The sequence below is a fragment of the Manihot esculenta genome, chromosome 17 (genome assembly GCF_001659605.2).
Source record: "Manihot esculenta cultivar AM560-2 chromosome 17, M.esculenta_v8, whole genome shotgun sequence".
In the NCBI taxonomy this organism is placed as follows: Eukaryota; Viridiplantae; Streptophyta; class Magnoliopsida; order Malpighiales; family Euphorbiaceae; genus Manihot; species Manihot esculenta.
The window spans coordinates 3,617,820-3,637,325 of record NC_035177.2 but is presented as its reverse complement, the minus strand read 5'-3'; the positions used below and the strand labels follow the sequence as shown (position 1 = coordinate 3,637,325).

Genomic DNA, 19,506 nt, shown 5'->3' with positions numbered 1-19,506 from the left:
TGAATTTTATTTTTTGTATTTAAATTTATATTTGTTTTATAAAAAATAATTTGTATGAGAAAAATATATTTTAAAAAATCATTTATTTTCATTGTTTGATTGCTATGTTAAAAAAATAAAAGATATTAATGGATTATCTGTACAAAAATTAGTTGTGTTAATAAGATTGTAAATTCAAAAATTGGTAGGCTTTCATTAAATGCAAAATATTGAAAAATAATGTATTTATAGATTGAAAATGAGAAAGAGCTGTTTGGAGTTGATCTTCTAGGTAAAAAAACGATTTTATTAAAAGTTAGTCGTTATTTTAAACTGTAGTGAAATTATAATTCGAGTGTCAAAACTGAGACTGCAAGTTTTAATTTTAGAATAAAACCATACTGACTATGTAAATCACTATCACTTCTAACCAAATAAAGATGGTTTTATAAATTATGAATATGCATGAAAAATATTTTAGATCTTGACAACTCCAATCTCAAACTACTTTTTGCAAAAAATCTAAAAATTACCTAACTAGAGTCATCTTAATGAGAATAGTCTTCACTGGAATTCTTTCACTTCTTCTTAGACCACAAGTAGGAGGCCGTACCGAGGCAATCTGCCAAACCGCACAATAGAGAAAAAAGAAGAAAAATAAAGAAGAAAACAGAAAGAGAAGATAAAGAGAAGAACAAAATTAGAGAGGAATTTGAGATTAGTATTGTGATAGCAATTTTCTTGATACCTCTCTACAAGTATGCTCTCCTATACAAGTTACTATAACAGAATACAGTTGGATAACAACTTCCAGTTGTTTTAATTGCTTTATGAAAATATAACCAAACTACCGCTATTCTTCCCGTCAATTCTAAGTACCCTTTCTTTTCCTGTGATACGTAACAATACACTCCCATGAAAGCCTTCTTATCCCCAAGAAGGTTGAAATTCTGGAAATTGAACTGCAAGGAAGGTTTGATCTTCCTAAGTAGCATATTCACTAGGAAAATTGACCCATTTGACTAGGCCTTGAAGAACCCTTTTCCCTTGTCTCAAAATAGTTCTTACTTTCAACAATTGCTCAGGAGCAACTACCAATTCTTCATTAAACATCACGGGTAACTCTTTCATAGGAGTAATATGATCTCAAAGCTTCTTCTTTTACAAGGATACATGGAATACAGGATGAATGGTAGAATCATATGGAAGTTGTAGCTTGTATGCCACTGACCCAATCTTAGCAATGACTTCAAAAGGGCCATAATACTTGGTTGAAAGCTTAAGGGACTTCCTGATAGCTAAAGAAGTCTATCTGTAGGGCTAAACCTTCAAGAACGCCCAACCCCCAACTTCAAAGACTCAATTAATCTTTTTCTTGTCGGCTTGTTTCATCCTTAATTATGCAATCAGCATGTTGCCCTTGAGTAGTTAAGTCACGGCTTGCCTCTTTTGAAAAATATAAAAGACTGAGGCTACTGGAGTATCTAGTGAAGAAATTAAGGGCAAAGGACCTAGAGGATAACCGTACAAAGTTTCAAAAGGAGACATGTCAATTGCACTATGGTCGGAAGTATTATTCCACCACTCAGCCAAAGAAAGACATTTTATCCATTTAGAATGAGCAGTAAAAGTCATGCTGTGTAAATACCCTTCTAAACATTGATTGAGTCTTTCAGATTGGCCATCACTCTGGGGAAAGTAAGCTGAACTATAGTAGAGTGTGGTGCCTAGTAATTTAAATAACTCCTTCCAAAATAAACTAGTAAATATTTTATCTCTATCAGAGACTATAGAGAGAGGAACTCCACAAAATCTAAGAAAAATTTAGCAACATCTCTAGTAGAAAAAGGATGAGTTAATGGAATAAAGTGGGCATATTTAGAAAATCTACAAATCACCACCAGAACAGTATCCTTGCCCCCTGATCTAGGCAATTGTTCAATGAAATCCATAATGTTCAAATTTACACCTAGCACAAATGTCACAATGCTTAATCCATTCAACTACTGCCTTAAACATACCAGGCCAGTAGAAGTACCTTTTAAGCCTCAAATATGTAGCTTGAATCCCAGAGTAGTTACCAAATAAGAATCATGATACAAGGCTAGTAAAATTGATCTCAAGTTCCCACTGCTGCCAACAACTTATCCTTATAGTAAAGAAGCCCCTTTTTTATAGCATAGCCCTCATGAGCTTAGGGATTTATAGCCAATTGAGATAGCAAATGTGAGGCATACACATCCCCTTCATAGTTAATAGTTAAGGAATTCATCCATGTAGGCTGTAATACTGCTGTAGCTTGCATAGCAAAAGCAATCTTTAGTCATAGGTCTTTTGTATGAAGCCTCTACTCTAAGAGATGTTTGATGCTTTAATGGTCAATTTTGATGTAAAAGAGGCATGCTCCAAGTAATTCCTCCATTTCTGAACAGCAAAAGTAATGGCTAGCAGCTCCTCCTCATACACAATATAATAAGACAAAAACAATTTGACAATTTCTATGTGTCTTCTCTATTGAAATAATTGTGTTTATATACAGATTACAAGATCTTGTTAAGGCAACTCCTAAAAATCCTCTATCAATCAATAGTATCAATTAGCCTATGATTATGTAATCTCCTTTAATTATATATAGATTATATTCACACTCTAATACTCTTCTTCAAGTTGGAGTATAGATATTTATCATACCCAACTTGTTACAAAGATTTTTTATTCGAGGTTCATTTAAAACTTTGATGAGTAGATCACTCAATTGCTCTCTTGTTTTCACATAACTGGTAGAAATTAACTTTTCTTAAATTTTTTCACGGATGAAATGACAATCAACTTCAATAAATTTAGTCCGTTCGTGGTATACTGAGTTGGAAGCAATGTGAAAAGCATTTTGATTATCACACCAAAGTTTCGCTAGTGACACAACATTCAAACCAACTTCTTTCAGCAGTTGATTTATCCACAGAATCTCACTAATAGATTGAGTCATGACCCTGTATTCTAACTCGAAACTAGATCTAGATACCACATTTTGCTTCTTATTTTTTCAGGATATTAGATTTCTCAAGGATCAACTTATATAGCATAATAATATAACATAAGTCAATTGTTTTCCGTAAAATGTAAGTATAATATCTATCCGCTCGCATGTTTTCAAGGATGTCTTTTAACTTCATATTGACTAATCCATTATCTCAATAGTTAGTTTCACGATTCAACAATATTAACCTAGCAAGATGTGGTACTCAAATGTGGGGTATGATCACCAAGTCATATCAATAAGGACTTAAAATTTAACATTTAAGCCTAAATGATTACAATAAAAAGAACCTCATTGAATAGCCTAAATAAGATACAATCCACAATCTAAGTCCCAGTGCTAACGAAGTAGTAAAAGAGTAACCATAGAGCCCACCTTCCCACACCTGGTGAAAGAGGATCTTCTAGGTACATTAAGGAGCAGCGAAGCAAAAGCCCAATCATCTAAACAATTAATCCTCCAATAGAAGAATCAGGTGCATCTGTACCACGTCAACAAACAGTATCTATGAACAACACTAATGAACAATACTAAAAAATCTTAAAAAATTGAAAGCTATAATACCACGTAAAATCAGACTAAGAATGAAAGAAAATTGTGTTATTATACTATGAGTGAATGGATATTTATTCATGTTACAAAACCCGTATATAGAAATAAAATCAATCTCCTAAAATCAGTCTATAATCAAATCCCCAACATCATGCCTACAATTATGCTATGTTTATTGAAACTAGATTATTTACATACATTTAGTATTAAGAAAAATACAAAATTTTATTTATAATTTAATTATATATAAATAATATAAAAAATAATTTGAAAAAGGTCTTGAAAATAATTTCTCATATAGATTTTTTTTTTAAAAAAGTACTTTTAAAAATTAGTATTTACCCACACAAATACTTATATAATAAATGAAATATAGTTAATTAATTTCAATAATTAACATAATAGTTTCATAAATTAATTAAATTTATTATAACATACTAATATTAAAATTATATTGGATTATAGTTGTTATTAAAGTAGTTAAATTCTATCAAAAATCAATTAAAAATATATAAAAAATTACATAAACAAATATTTTTAGAATACTAAATCGAGTTAACGATAGAGTTTTGGAGAATAATTATAAGAGAGTAATATTCCGAGTAAAAATTACATAGGATTTTCTCAAGAATCAACTCATACAATATATTAATATAAAACAATTCAAGTATTTTCCATGAAAGAGTATAACATTTTAGGGGTAATCGGTTTAAATTGAAAAAATTAATCGAACTGAATTAATTTCAAAATTCAGCTTGATTTTTTATTTATTTCGGTTCGGTTCAATTTTTAATTTTAAAACTTTTTGTTATTTTGGTTCGGTTCGATTTTGATAAAAAAAATTGAACCAAATTGATTAGTGATAATAGTATATTATTTTCAATAATATATAGAGGTTAGTTCATATTAAGGTTAAAATATTTCAATTAAATTTTAAAATACTAAAAATAAAGTGTAAAAAATAAAAAATTATTAAAAATTTAAATCAATCAAATTGAATCGAATTAAATTAGACTGGTTCGATTCGATTTGATTTTTGATCAAAATTGATTTGATTTAATTTTCATAAATATCAAAATTTTAATTTTTAATTTATTTAATTCGATTTACTTTTAAACTGAACCGACGAATGTTTACCCTATAACATTTATCTGCTCGCATATTCAAGAATGTCTTTTAACTAGTCTATTATCTCGACTGTTAATTTCATGATTCGGTCAATATTAATCTAAGGAAGCTGTAGTACTCAAATGTGGGCATGATCACCCAGTTAAAATGAACAAATTCACCTCTATATTTTTATAAAGGGTTAAATAAACCTAAATTAATTTTTTGTCAAGTAAATTTACAACTTTATATTAAAGGTTAAATAGGTCTTATTATATAAAAATATTAATTTTTAATAATAAAATATAATTTTTATATGTTTAAATATTATTTTTCATTAATATAATATTTAAAAAATGAAGATTTATGAAATCACTTGGCTAAGAAAGTTAAAATGAACCTATTTAGTTTATGGTGAAAAATATAGGGTGGATATGAACTTATTATCAATTTTTATCATATATCGGAGAATGAAAAAAAACTCAATTAAAAGGCACAACTTTAAGAAAATAAAATTTCTTGTGGGCAATATATACATGCTAACTAAGTATTGAAAAACTGTACTAAATCGCACTAGAATCGAAAATGAATCAATGTTATAAGAACTGAATTGTATCGAATCGAATTCATTTAACTATTTAATTTTGATTTTAATTTTTTATCAAGAACCATATTGATACTGAATTAAAATTATACCGAATCAAAATCATATCAAAAAATTGATTTTATATACATATATATTTTTTAATAATTCCAATGATATTATGATTTTCAATAATATATCTTATTATAATTCTAATATAATCTTATAAACTATATTACTAAAAATATATTATTATATTTAAAGGGTTTATATTTTAATTTTATAAAGGTTAAATTACATTTTAGTTTTTGAATTTTAGCATAATTAACGGATCGATCCTTATATTTTTTAAACCGAACATTTAAATCTTTCTATAATTAGTTCGTCTAAATTAGATACTTCTCTGTCCAAATTAAAGATCTCTCCATCCATTTTTATCGTTAAAAATATGAAAATGTTTTGATTACTTTTTTTAAATTAATAAACTGCATTTGTATACTTAAATTTTAGCATAATTAATTAATTAGTTCCTATATATTTAAAAAACGTATACTTAATCTTTTTTATAATCAATCCATCCTCTTTAAACATTTTGATCCTTTAAATCTCCATTAACTTTTATCTATAATATCTCATTTCACTAATTTTTAACACTTTTTATTTTTCAATTTTCATTCATTAAAATAGTTTAATACTTATAATTTTAAAACTTTCAGAAAAATACTTACAATTTTAACTATTTTAAATGATACAAAGTAACATTTAAGTAGATTATAAATTTTTATAAAAAATATTTTAGAAAGAAATTGTACTTTTAAAAAAGAAATTTGATTATCCACTAATTTCGAATTAATATTTATTATGGAAAGAAAAATTATAGTTTTAGATAAATTAAATATAAAATGAGTTAAGGATTTAGTTTTAAAAATATAAGAACCGATGATCTGTTAATTATGTTAGAACTTAAAGATCAAAGTGTAATTTACATAATATAAAATTTTCACCTATATTAAAAAGGATTTAAGTGTTTATGAGAGTGTTTTAGGTATTTGAAATTTGATTTTAAAAATAATTTATTAATTACGTTAAAATTAAAAAATTAAAATTTAATTTATTTTTTTATGAAATTATTAAATAGCATATAATAGAAAACTATAAATATGGTAGAATATAAATAAAATAGTTATCTTTTGGTTACTCGAAACTTAATAAAAATTTAATTCAGTATATATATATACTTTTTTATTATTTTATATTTAATATTATTTAATTATTTTTATATATCAAATTATTCATATAATTTAAATATAATTTTCTCTTATTAAATATAATATTATAAAATAATTATATATTCTAATTAATTTTAAAAAAATTTTAACAATATTATTTAAATAATTTAATTTGTTAAGTATAATTTATTCCACGTGAATAAATTGTATATATTTATATATTTGTGTGTACATATATTTATTATTTCATCATATTAATTATTTTATAATTTTTAATTATATAAGTAAATCATATATTAATAATATAATATATCATTATATATTAATTATACAAACACATTTTAATTAAAATTATATAATTAATAACAACATATAAACTACTGTTATAATCTTTTTAGAATTATAATATTATTGTTGTTTAAATATTAGTATTATTATTTTTATTATTATTTCGATATCAGTTATTTAATATTTTAAAAAAGTGTAAAAATATTATAATTTTATTTAAAAAATAAAAATAAAAATTGTAATTAAAATTAAAGTAAAACAAATTAAAATCTGAATAAGAAATAAATCAAAATAAAGGAATTTTAAAAATTACACGGATAAATCTTGTATAACAATATTCATTAATAAAAAAATTTAATAAGTTAATATGTTTTTTTTTTTTTGCAAAGAACTAATTTACAAACATAAAAGTATCACCACAATAAAAATTGAAATTTATATACTTTTTTTTTATCATTTAGTATATGCTAAAATTGTTACAAATTTATAATAATTTTTTGCTAAAATTGATAAAATTATATTACAAAAGAGAATAAAGTTTAAAAAAAAAATTGTAGGAGTTTTGGGATTCCTGCTATTAAGATGCAGAAAATTGGGTGTATAAAATCCTAAAAATAAAGTTAAAAATTTAAACAGAAAGGAAACATTACTATTAAAAACATATTAATTAGTTTCATTAGGTTGAAAAATACATTAAAATGATATTAAAATTTTTTAAAAATTACTAATTAATTCTACCATCAATTGTAATCATTATGTATTTACTATTTTACATTAAAATAATAATAAAATTTAAAGAAAAAATTATTAATCAATTCTTTCATTAATTTTAATCATTACATATTTACTATTTAATTTAATTTATTATTAATTATTTTTTAATTTTAAAAATATAATAAACATTTATAAAAAATTTATTAATTAATTTTTTTATATTAAAAATATTTTTAAATTTTATTATATTTATCGATTAAAATTATCGGATAATAATTAATAAATTTTAAAATTATAATAATATTGTAATATATTTTAAAATTAAAGTATTAATTCATTTTTTTTTCTATAGGACAGGAACTCAATAATAAAAATTCTAATTTTTTATACCGCATAACTAAATAATAAAAATCAATTACGCCATTAAACTTCAAAGTGACGTTTAAAATATCAAGTTATTGAGAAGATATTAAAATTAACCATGAAAAATCAATTCAAGATGAAGCTAACGTTAATAATAAATAAATAAATAAAAAAGAGATCAATTTTTTCAAGATAATCAATTTTTTCTTGCTCTCCCCATCTATCTTAAATTCACCAACTCGTTGATTGGCTCTCCTCATTTTTTTTTTGGCAACATTTTCATGTTTCCCTCCAATAAATATTCGTTGCTAATTTTTCTCTCTAATATTAGGGTTCTTCTTCCTATATTTTCATAGTTCTTTCAATCCCTTTCATGGAGTTTCAGGGTCTTATATATTATCGCAACTTGTCTAATCGATACTCTTTGATAATTAAAATTGAAGCATTTGATTTTTTATTTCTTTTTGCTAGAATCTTCATATCTACAAGCATGATAATTGTTTTCAATTAGCAGAGTTTGGCAGTGTGACTCATTCTTCCATTGATGCAAATTTTTGCATGTAATCAAAATATAAATTTTTTTTTTGAAATAAAAATTGAGAATTAGACAAATAAAATATAAAATCTTTCAAATTTATTCAGATACACTTATCGCTAGGATAAATCTGTGAATGCCAAAACAGACTAATTATATCCCAAAATATTACTCCCTTGGCTTAAATCAACTCCAAACAAAAGTTTTCAAATTTCCATATTTCTCTATTTTTTAAAAGTTTCTGAGAAAAAAAAAATCCAACACTGTATAATAACTATATACTTAAATTTTCGAGGGGAAAAAAGATAATATTAAGCAAAATAGGATGAAAATAAGTTGAATATTTTTCAGATTTAATGTCTAATAGATAGACTTGCATAGTACATAATCATAAAAAAATACATATGTAAATTTAATAATTAAGACTCATGGAATCATAGGATATACGTTATTTAAACTTATTTACATCAATTAAAAAAATTTTAAAAAGTATAACACTTTAACCAAATTTAAATATATTCAAATTGGGTAATCAGATTAGGGATGAATAAAAATAATTTAAAAATAAATTTTAATCAAACCAGAAACAAGTTCAGATATTTAAATTATGAAAATGGATCCGGATAAGATGATTTTGTCGGTTATCCTTCGCATAATGAATCAAATCGAACCTAATATGAATATTACAACACCACCACCTCCTAAATAATAATAATAATAATAAATAAAAATACTATTAACACAAGTACAGGCACTAGCTACTCATTGCCATCCGGCCATAGCTATGGTTGGCCCTATGACTCCAGAATTCACAACTACACTGGAATTAAGACTAATGAGAAGAAATTGAAAGAAACTTGCCATTCTCATTTGTAACAAAGACGCTTTCTATATCATCTAACGATGATTTTTCCTTAAACAACCATAAAAGCAAAGCTTTTGGTTAAAAAAGCAACCAGTGGAAAGATTGTTCTCTCTCTTTCCTCTCTTCTTATTCTAATCAAGCTAAGAGTTCATCAGAGTTGACTTGCTGCATAAACGAAGGAAAATGAGAAGAAAATTACCATTATGCCCGTTTTGTACGCCTTCCAACCTGTAGCGCTAACTCTGTGTCGATTTTGAGAGAGATGTCAAGTGCTTTTACAGAATGTGTCAGTGCTCCACTGCATAACAAATTAAACAGTTTTTTTTCACTACTAAGTAGCTCAATAGCTTCCACCTTCATATGGACAACAGTAGTCTATATTCTCAATAACAATAGAAGAGCATGTTTGCAATTTGCAGCTGCTGCTATTGCTGACAAAATGTGTAGCATCTTAATAGAATCCCAATTTGAAGTTCTATAAAACGGTCAACTTCTAACAAGACCCCAGATGCAGGGAAAAGAGAGAACCATTAAAAGACTGCAAAATTACCTAGAAATGAAGGTTACACCCGTCTGGCCAATTTTCCTCACTGTTTCAAGAGTTACATTGCCTGATGCCTGTCAATAGGAAACAAATAAGACCAATAGTTAACCTTGGAAATGAGATCAAAATTAGTTCAATGCAAGATATGATACCTCAAGAATTAGCAAGTGATTGTTCAAAATATGCTTATATAATAGAATAATTATGAAGGAAAAAGAAAAGTACAAGCAAGTTTCTTTTTCCTTTACTTTCAGAAAAAACCTCTTTCATATGCTACATTTTGAATGAACAAAGTGATTCTTCTATGTTCTGCTGTAAGTTAAAATTTATTAATTAAGTGATATATATAAATATATGTACCTAACTGTCACGGCACTTATAAGTTGGCCGCACAATTAGACCTAAATTGCCTTGAACCATACGACACTTAGAAAAATTTTTGAATTCTTTCATGCAACGATTTGATTATCTAATCTCATCTTATCCATGAGTATGCCACAACGATTTGATGCACATTTGAACGACTTAACTCAGCAAATTTCTAATCTAGTTCGAACTTTTATAACGACGAACCAAAATCAAGATAGATTGAGTAGCAGTTAACAAAATTTTGATCAACAAGCAAATGAAATGACAAAGGTATCTATGGTGCCCCAAAATGCCAAAGTTGACTTTTCCTCATGTGATGAAAAGGGGCATAGAGTTGTTACTTTTAGTCCAGACATCTGAGTTTGAAAAGTATTAGTTAGTTGGCAAGAATGCCTGAATCTAAAGGTACATAGGGGTTTCAGGCTGCATACCTTATCTTTGATTAGCTTTGAGCTTGAATATAAACTCTTTTTCTAAGAGGGGAGTAATGTTATGGATAAGGATAGACTATATCCATAACAAATAGATTATGTTTATCTATTAATTTTTTATTTCTATTATTTTATCTTATCTTATTTGTTCGTTATTAGATTTTTATTATTTTATGTTCATAATTTATTATCTAATAATTACTTGCATTTCACTTCTACTTAATTAGAAATCCTATGATTTTATAAACCGTCACTATATAAGGAATTTATTTTTATTCAATAAAACAAGCAAAAAAATTATAAAGATATTTGAAATCTAAGATTCTCTCGTTAACGAGTATAAGGTGTTAAGAGCTCCCTCTGACAAGCTCCCTCTGACGAGCTCATTTCCTATCCATTATCACATGATGCATTACATGACTCGAGACCATAACAAGCATGAACCTACTTATCTTGTTACCTTGAAATAGCAAGAAGAGCTCTAATGTGAGGCCATACCCAAGGAAGTGCTCAAGGTGCTTGACAAGTTCAAAGAGGTCATGCCCGCCAAGCTCCCTAAGAAGCTACAGCTAAGGATGGAGGCAGATCATGTGATTGAACTAGAGCCCAGTTCCAAAACCACTCTCAAGTGTTCCTTATAGATTGGTTCCACAAAAGGAGCTAAGGAGGCAACTCAAAGAGCTTTTCGAAGCAAGAGGTTTAAACAACCATCGAAAGCACCACATGGAGCACCGTGCTTTTTCCAAAGAAGGATGGTTCAATCTGCATGTGTATAGATTTCCAGGCCCTTTACAAAATCACAGTGAAGAATAAATATCAAATTCCTTTGGTGGCTGATCTCTTTCACAAATTGGCAAAAGCTAGATGGTTTTTAAAACTTGACTTGAGATCGAGCTATTGCCAATGAGGATCGTCAAAGGGGATGAGCTAACGATAACATGTGTGACAAGGTAAGATTCCTTTGAAATTCTTGTCCTTCGGTTTATTAATGCGCCAACCACTTTTTGCACTTAAATGAATAGGGTGTTTCACCCATTCCTTAATAAGACTTGTGGTGGTGTATTTAGATAAAATTGTTGTTTATAATAAGACTTTAGAAGAGCATTTTGAGCATTTACGACAGGTCTTTAAAGCGCTTAAAGAGAATGAGCTTTATGTTAAAAGGGAAAAATGTTCATTTGCTCAAAAGAAGGTGTCGTTCCTTGGCCACAATGTTGGTGATGGAAAAATCTAGATAGATGGTGCCAAATTGAAAGCCATTCAATAATGAGAGCCTCAGAGGAAGGAGGAAGGTTTCAGAGTTGAGATCTTTCATCAGCTTAGCAAGCTACTACTGGAGGTTTATACGAGGATATTAATCCATCATAGCCCCTTTGACAAATTCATTAAAGAAATACAAGTCATGTGATTGGAGTAACAAGTGCCAATAAGCCTTTGAAGCTCTAAAGTAGACTATTGTGGAGGAACCAACCAGTGCTAGTGTTGTGCAACTTTTCCAAGCCCTTTGAAGTCCACACAAATGCCTTTGATTATGCTATAGGCGGGATGCTGATGCAAGAAGGTCACCTCGTGGCATTTAAGAGCCAAAGCTTAATGATACCAAGAGGCACTATATGGTCCAACAAAAAGAGATGATTGTGATAGTCTATTGCTTATGAACGTTGCGCCATAATCTCTTGGGATCAAAGTTCATTGTCAAATGGATAATGCTGCAACAAACTATTTCTTATTATCCCAAATCCAGCGAGGTGAGGATTTGATTTCTTTATGGAGTATAAGGCAGGCAAAGTGAACCTCGCTGCAGATGCCTTGAGTCACAAAGCAGAATTCACAGCCGCAAGCCAACCAAGTGGATTAGGTAAGTAAAGAGCTATTGACACTTGCATGGGCTGGTAGATTGCAGAGATTTGTGGTTGATATGGAGTTCTTGCGGACTAGTGTTGGTTGCTTATTTGTGCCGCAATAGGCAACTTGCATAGGATCGTTATCCAAGTGTCATGACTCGTTGCGGGCTGGCCATCCAAGTGCGAAATGCACACAAGCACTTGTGAAGTATGCTTATTACTGCTACTAAATAAAGAACAATGTGGAGTTATTTGTCAAAACTTGCTTAATTTGCCAACAAGACAAAGGAAAACAGCAACTACCAATTGGGTTATTAGAGCCTTTGCCCATACCCGAGAGACCGTGGGAGTTTCTTTCAATAGACTTCATCATTAAACATCTAAAAGTGGATGGATATACAAATATCATAATGGTAGTTGATCTATTCAGTGAGTATGTTATCTTTATCCCTGTATCTTCTTCGTTTAACTTTGAATATGTGGCTAAATTGATTTTCAAGCACATTGTGATGTACTGGAGTATCTCAAAATCAATTATAAGTGACCAAGATGCTAGATTATGCAGAGGTTTTGAATCGAATTGTTCAAGATCATGGGTATTGATTAGAATTTCTCCACCGGCTTCCATTTGCAAACCGATGGACAAATGGAGCCGGTCAATGGATTATTGGAAATGTATTCGAGGCACTTTAAGAGTGCCAACCAACGTGATTGAATGCAATTATTTGATATTGTCCAATTCTCATACAATTTGTAAAAGAGTGAGTCCACTGGTGCAAGTCCATTCGAGATAGCTATGGGGCAACAACCTCAAACTCCACACACCGTGGCCATTAGCTATAAGGGAAGGAGACCTAGTGCCTGCAAGTTTGCCAAATGTTAGCAAGAAAAGGCTGAAGTAGCTAAGAGATTCATTGGGAAAGCACAAAAGAAGATAAAAAAGTGAGCCAACACTGCTCGAAGACATGAGGAATATCAATAAGGGGAGTTAGTAATAGTAAAACTACTTCCCTATACCATGAGAAACTATGGTAAGGTCCATAAAGGGTTAAAGTGTTATGAGGGACCCTTTCCTATTTAAAAGCAAGGTGGCAAGTTGGCTTATAAAATGAAATTGCCGACTCCTAGTGAGGCTCATCTAATATTCCACGTTAGTATGCTGAAACCTATCATAAGAATGAGGAAAAACCAAGCCAAGTTGAGTCTAATCAGGCACCTACAGTCATTAGTACTACTCATGCCAACCAAATGCACGAGATATTAGCACATTGAGTAATATTAAGGAGAGGCAACCACCCAAGTTTTAAGGAGTACTTGGTTTGTTGATGAGGATTGCTCAATATTCAAGGTACTTAAGAGCACGAGATGAATTTGAGGTAAAATAAGGATGAGCTACTCGTTTATTGGTAAGGGGCGACAAGGGCATCGCCGAAATAGCTAGAGGAGAATGTAACACTCTTATAAACTAGCTCATGCAAATCCAAAAAATTCATGCAGGAAGGCCAAGCCGATTATTGTCGACATGAGGATCAATTGGTGTAGGTATGAAACAAGTGCTGCGGAGCAAACAGGAAGGTGCAAGGGCTTGGCACAACAATGGCCAGATATTGTAAAGCATTGACGAGGCGCCAAACAAAACTGGCCAAGAAGAGTTGCCAATTGAAGTTCCAACAATAGCATCCTTCACAAGGCTGAATGCGAAGTGAGTTTTCATCGAGCATGTGGCTCGCATGGACTTAGGCCAGCACTGTACAATTGGGCCAAGTTGGGAGTTAAGCGGGCAAAAGGGCCCAACCCGTGTGACCATTAGAGGCAGTGCTCTCAGGCAGACTTGTGCACCGACCTACTGAGAGCGAGGCGATAGCTTTGGCAGAAATATTCCAATGAACTTCATGTTCCAGAGGATTTAGAAGCTTTTGTGAGACCCACGATGGACACTTGGACATCAAATTTATGATTTCTCGATATTTTTATATTTTCCGAAATCTTAGAATTTTCTCACAACTTGAGGAGGAGCCAAAAGCAATAAATAGGTCTCGCCCCCTCATTTGTAAGTCCTATAGAATACTTGTACAGGCCAAAACTCTCATTCATTGTACTCCCAATTGTACATTGCTCTTCCTTTAATAAAAGCTTCCCATTTTAAACCCTTTGTACTGACTATCCTCCTTACTTCATTTTGCTTCCACTTGTGCTCAACTTAAATGCTACAGTCCAAATTGTTAGACTACCTTAGTCTCGATAGCCTAACTTGACTTGGTCTCAGTAATTGTTGGACTACCTTAGTCTCGATAAGCTGACTTAACTTGGTCTCAATAAGTTGAAGTGATGCACGGTTTGAGGCAATTTGGGTCCAATTGTGCTGCCAACTTGTAAAAGTGATGATATATATATATATATATATTCTTTTATAATTTCCCATAAAAAAATGTTGGACATAAAGGATGCAGTGTCTATGTCAAACGCATTAAATTCTTAATGTCCCTTAAATAACATTATCAATGCATGAATTCTAAATACCCCACCAAAAAACGTTTAGTATTAGATCACTAAAAAATTAACAAACCATAAGAATAAAGAAGAAAACAAAATACAACTGATAATAAGAGCTACCTCGGTCTCAAATCTTCCATTGATCAAATCCACAGCATTTTTAAGCATAGATACATCAACATCTCCATTTGGCAGTGGTATAACCATATTATCCAACATTATCCGAGTCAAGCAAGTCTTCGCATGTGACGTATAATGTAACACCTCCTTTACTTCCTCCAATGTTCTGGTCTCAACCTTGGAAGCAAAAACAGTGCATAACAAGCATAGATTCTGTCACATGTTCAAAGCAGAGAAAACACAAAAACACTAGCATGCATGGGAAGGAGAGATGTAAAAGACAACAGATAAACTTTCACCTGGCTACTCAACCTGCTTAGTACACATAAATTAAAGGAAAAATTACTATTTAATCCCTGTGATATGCAAAACTCATTCATTGGTCCCTCAATTTTGAAAAATACATTCAAACGCCACTAAGGTTTTAAAAAGTTTTAAAAAGTTACTAGTTAGTCCCATTGTTAATTTTAGCTGTTAAGGATTGCAAAAAAGTCTACAATGCGATCCAAGAAAAGTCTACCATACCCTTAGTTATTTTAGTTATTCACTTAATAAAGAGAAGGCTACTTTTGGGAGGGAAATTTTCTCCCCTTTTAGTGTTAAAATTCGTAGCATTAGCTGAAAAATATAACGGTAGAGACTAGTAGTCTTTTTGTAAACCGAATGACCAACTAATTAATTTCCCCATACCATAGTGACTAAATAATAATTTTTCTAAATTATAAAAAGACCTTGAAATTTTGAAAAACTACCTCAACATCCATTTGAAGGTTCCTTTGCTCTAAATACTCATCAACAGATTTAATGGCGTTTATGATACCCCCTGCTATTGATATATGATTATCTTTTATCATGACCATATCGAATAAACCCATTCTATGATTTCTACCTCCACCAATTACCACCTGCATCCGAAGGCTGCATGTCAAACATAACTAACAGGAGAATTTGTAGCAAAGGAGCATAAGAAAACGAAAGATGCACACCGCCCACTTATCAATCAAACGTAAACCTGGAGCTGTTTTCCGAGTCTCTAAAATACATGCAGGGCTTGCAGCATTTGCCATTGCCTGCAGAAAGCATGAACAATCTACAGATCCGTTTTTCACATCAAACATAGCTATTGAAATAATTTTCGCTAGTTCTGCCATGACTTCATTCAGTTAAATTGATCTGGAACCTCATTAAACTGGATGATTATCATGAGTAAAAAGAGTTTCAACTTCATATTTTGCAATGTTATTCCCACACAAATATTATGCATCAACCACATTCTAAACCTGAATGCAAGGGAAACAGACTGATATTTCCTTATTTAGAAATTGCAGTATAAAATTTGAGTATGCAGCCATGACAAGGAGAGTTGATAAAATCCTACTATAACATGACTTGTTCAGCTCTTCCTGGATGCAGCAGTATTCTTCAAAAAGTTATAGTTATCAAACATTTATAAGCACAGTTATAGACAGAAAGAAATGGCAAATGAAATTTTGAATCGTGCATCCTTTATCATGTGCTTTGATATGGTATTGTGTTTTTCAAAATTAACAATGCAGATGCACCTGAAATTATATAAAATTTCAAGGAAATAGAAGAGGAAAACCTTAGTTAATGTTGCTATTCCACTCATCCTTTGCATAAAATTTAACACCACCCTTTCTGCTACAACAATATTGTGTGCACGTCCTGCAAATAAAGAAAGAAGCATCATAACAACAATACATCCTCATCAAATACGATCAAAGAGAATTTCAATGCCTTGTTTCCCCATTGGTTTACCAGAGACTTTTCCAAATTGCAGTCCTTTATGAACACAATCACCATCTTGCCGTGACCATTCCACCTAATGCACATTGTATCTGAAGAATGCCAAAGCACGCAAACCACAGGCATAATACAAAAGCAAAAAAGTTCAATGTGCTGATACCTTCAGAGAGGGATCAACCTCATGAAATGTCATCTCTGCTAAAGCAATTCCTGCTATGATTCCATCCTCTTTTGCCAAAAAATGGGCCTCCACTTCCATATCAGCAGGAACGGTTGCCATACAAGTGACATCTCCTGTAATTAAACTACAGATGTTGGTTGCCGATGTCATTATATGAGGAAGCAAAAATTATATATCCATCCAGATGAAAAGAGGAAAAAGAACTTAGAATGACCAGTAAATATCAATCTCCATATTCAAAAGATTGGGGTTTCATACATGTTAAAACCATAAAGGTCATGTTATGCAAATCAAGATTCAAGTATTCAACTCAGCAACAAAGATATAATAAAATATATATTTTGTTGGTAAGGAAAAAATACATATTAAAAAAGAGATGAAAAAACCTTGATCCCCAGCATCTTCAGCAAGAGCAAGCTTAATGACGCCATTCAAATCATAGGTAGGATGTGATGGAGGCTTTATTGTCATAGATTGGAACACCACATTGGGATTTTTGGTTTCAACAGCAGACATTCTAATGATTTGCCTGTGACAAACCAATCTAGTAACATAATGGTCAACTAGTGGACTAATTGAAAAAACAAAAAAAAAAGTGTAAAGAAATTTTTCTTTCAAATAAGAACGTACCTTGGAGAATATAAATGTTGCAAAGTTAATGAAGAATTAAAAATGACAGAAGACATTAATCGTATGGGGCTGCTGAATCAATGTCACTTTCAAGGTCAGCTAATCCTTTATATGACCAGCAAACGGAAACCTCAAAAGACCTGCAACTGGAACCCTCAACCCAAAAGGACTGTCCATAAGCAACATAAACAAATCAAAATTAAAATATTTCCAACACCAAAAGGACAGTGGAGCTAGGTTTTCACAGTTTACATCTCAAATGGCATCAAGTTCAGAATCAGAAAGACAGATCTTATCAACAAAACTAGAAAAATTCATCTGATCAGAAACAGGAATTTGTTTCATACATTTAAAAATAAAGGAAGAAAAAATTCTAGGAAATTGAAATAGCATCTCAGTACTCAAAAGGCAAAATCATCATCTTATGAGCTACCCTGAAACTCACATTGCAGTAAGCAGCCGAGAACCAAGACATCAAAATTAAGAGCAGAAGATCTAAGGAAAAGTTAAGTGTTGCAATCGTGAGGCAGAATTCACAGCGAAGTGGAAAGTGAGGATTCAACACTCTAATTTTGAGAGAAAATAGAGAAAACCATTTAATTTTAATTTTCTTTTCAAAACAAAAAAAGAGATTGAGGATTGAGGATCTGTGTACGTGTAGAAAAGGTGTTATGCTTCCTAGATTGTTCCTAAATAGAGAAGGTGGATTTAAAGTTGTGCACATAATAAATTAATTACTAAAACTTTTGAATGGAGTTCAAACTATGATATTGGTTCCTTGTATTTGACTAAAAATAAATTAAAATGTTTATAGGAGCACGTTAATGTCTCACTAACAAATTAGGGGTGTAATCCGAGCTTTATAAAGCTCAAGCTCCTTTATTAAAAAATTTTGGAAGCTCGAGATTGACTCAAGCAGTATATGGCCCGAGCTCGAGCTGAGTTACACATTAAAATCGAGCTCCCGTGAAAAGCTCGTTTACTGTAACAACGAGCCTTGTAATAAGGAGCCTGATAAGCTCGATTAGGAAGCTTGTTAACAAGCTCGACCTGAACCTCCAAATTAAAAAGCTCTACTAACAAACTGAATTTTCATCTTTAGTTGTAACCCCTAAAGCAAATTGAATTCAGCTGAAGATTGTGCTCAAACAAATTTCAACACAAGCTATAAATTTCAAATTTCAACACAAGCAAACTATTCCCTTCAGATTTATTAAAAAGAAAAGAAAAAGAAAAAAAGCTTACCGTTGAACTGGAGATCCGCTGAGGAGCGCGATGAAGAGGTGGCGGCAAACGAGCGGTCGATGCAGAGTTGCGGGCGTGCGGCGGCTCACAGTCACGCGATGGAGAGGTGGGCGGCAAACGAGCGGTCGATGCAGAGGTGCAGTGTGCGGCGGCTCACGAGCACGAGATGCAGCTGCTGCTCAGGCGGTCGACGGGTCCTCTGGCTGAAATGCGATGATGGCTGCTGCAGTGCTGCTGCGTGATTTGCTTGGGAGAAATGTGAATTAGCCAAAACAGATGCTGGGTTATTATTAGCCACACCAAAACTACGTAGTTGTAGAAAAACTACGTAGTTTGAAAGATATATTTTTTATGATTAAATAATTTAATTAATGGGTTATAAAAATAATTTTTTTATATAATTAAAGGATTTTATTTAAAACTATATTTTTTTAAATTAAATTTCATAATTTCGTCAATAGACTTTTTGACAATAATTATAAAAATACATTAATAATATTAATTAAGTAGAGAATATTTATTTATTTTGATGTGGTTGAAACGAAATTGTGCTATGATGGGCTAATCTCTAAAAAAAGAAAGTGAGGTGGTTGGCACCTACGATAGTCTCTCCGACGCTTAAGTTAGTAA

The 19,506-nt window shown here is 30.9% G+C and overlaps 1 protein-coding gene across 8 annotated transcripts; it reads right to left on the bottom strand.

Annotated features, from left to right (window-relative positions):
- Positions 1 to 403: 403 nt before the first annotated feature.
- On the bottom strand, positions 404 to 19,178 carry LOC110605274 (nicotinate-nucleotide pyrophosphorylase [carboxylating], chloroplastic). Of its 8 annotated transcripts, XR_002486368.2 has the most exons (13): positions 18,877 to 19,177; positions 17,632 to 17,800; positions 17,388 to 17,545; positions 16,981 to 17,114; positions 16,833 to 16,896; positions 16,657 to 16,739; positions 16,040 to 16,123; positions 15,806 to 15,958; positions 15,054 to 15,230; positions 9,803 to 9,870; positions 9,452 to 9,550; positions 3,392 to 3,497; positions 404 to 601 (listed from the first exon to the last, which is right to left on the bottom strand). XR_002486368.2 is itself a non-coding variant. In XM_021743714.2 (12 exons), exons 2-11 carry the CDS (start codon positions 17,685 to 17,687, stop codon positions 9,454 to 9,456), a joined length of 1,074 nt encoding a protein of 357 aa, XP_021599406.1. In that variant the 5' UTR covers positions 17,688 to 17,800; positions 18,877 to 19,177; the 3' UTR covers positions 404 to 601; positions 9,452 to 9,453. The 8 variants fall into 8 exon arrangements, 7 of the variants coding, with proteins under 7 accessions (XP_021599406.1, XP_021599405.1, XP_021599404.1 ...); XM_021743714.2 differs by lacking the exon at positions 3,392 to 3,497; XM_021743713.2 differs by lacking the exon at positions 404 to 601 and having other exon boundaries at positions 3,166 to 3,497.
- Positions 19,179 to 19,506: the final 328 nt, after the last annotated feature.

Bases quoted from the DNA above. Each gene is read 5' to 3' on its own strand.
- LOC110605274 (XM_021743714.2), bottom strand. From the start codon at position 17,687: ATGTCTTCTGTCATTTTTAATTCTTCATTAACTTTGCAACATTTATAT. The intron at 15,959-16,039 runs GTGTGCATCTTT...CTTCGGATGCAG, and splicing joins GTTTGATTGATAAGTGGGCG to GTGGTAATTGGTGGAGGTAG. The intron at 9,871-15,053 runs GTAGCTCTTATT...TCCTATTGACAG, and splicing joins ATGGAAGATTTGAGACCGAG to GCATCAGGCAATGTAACTCT.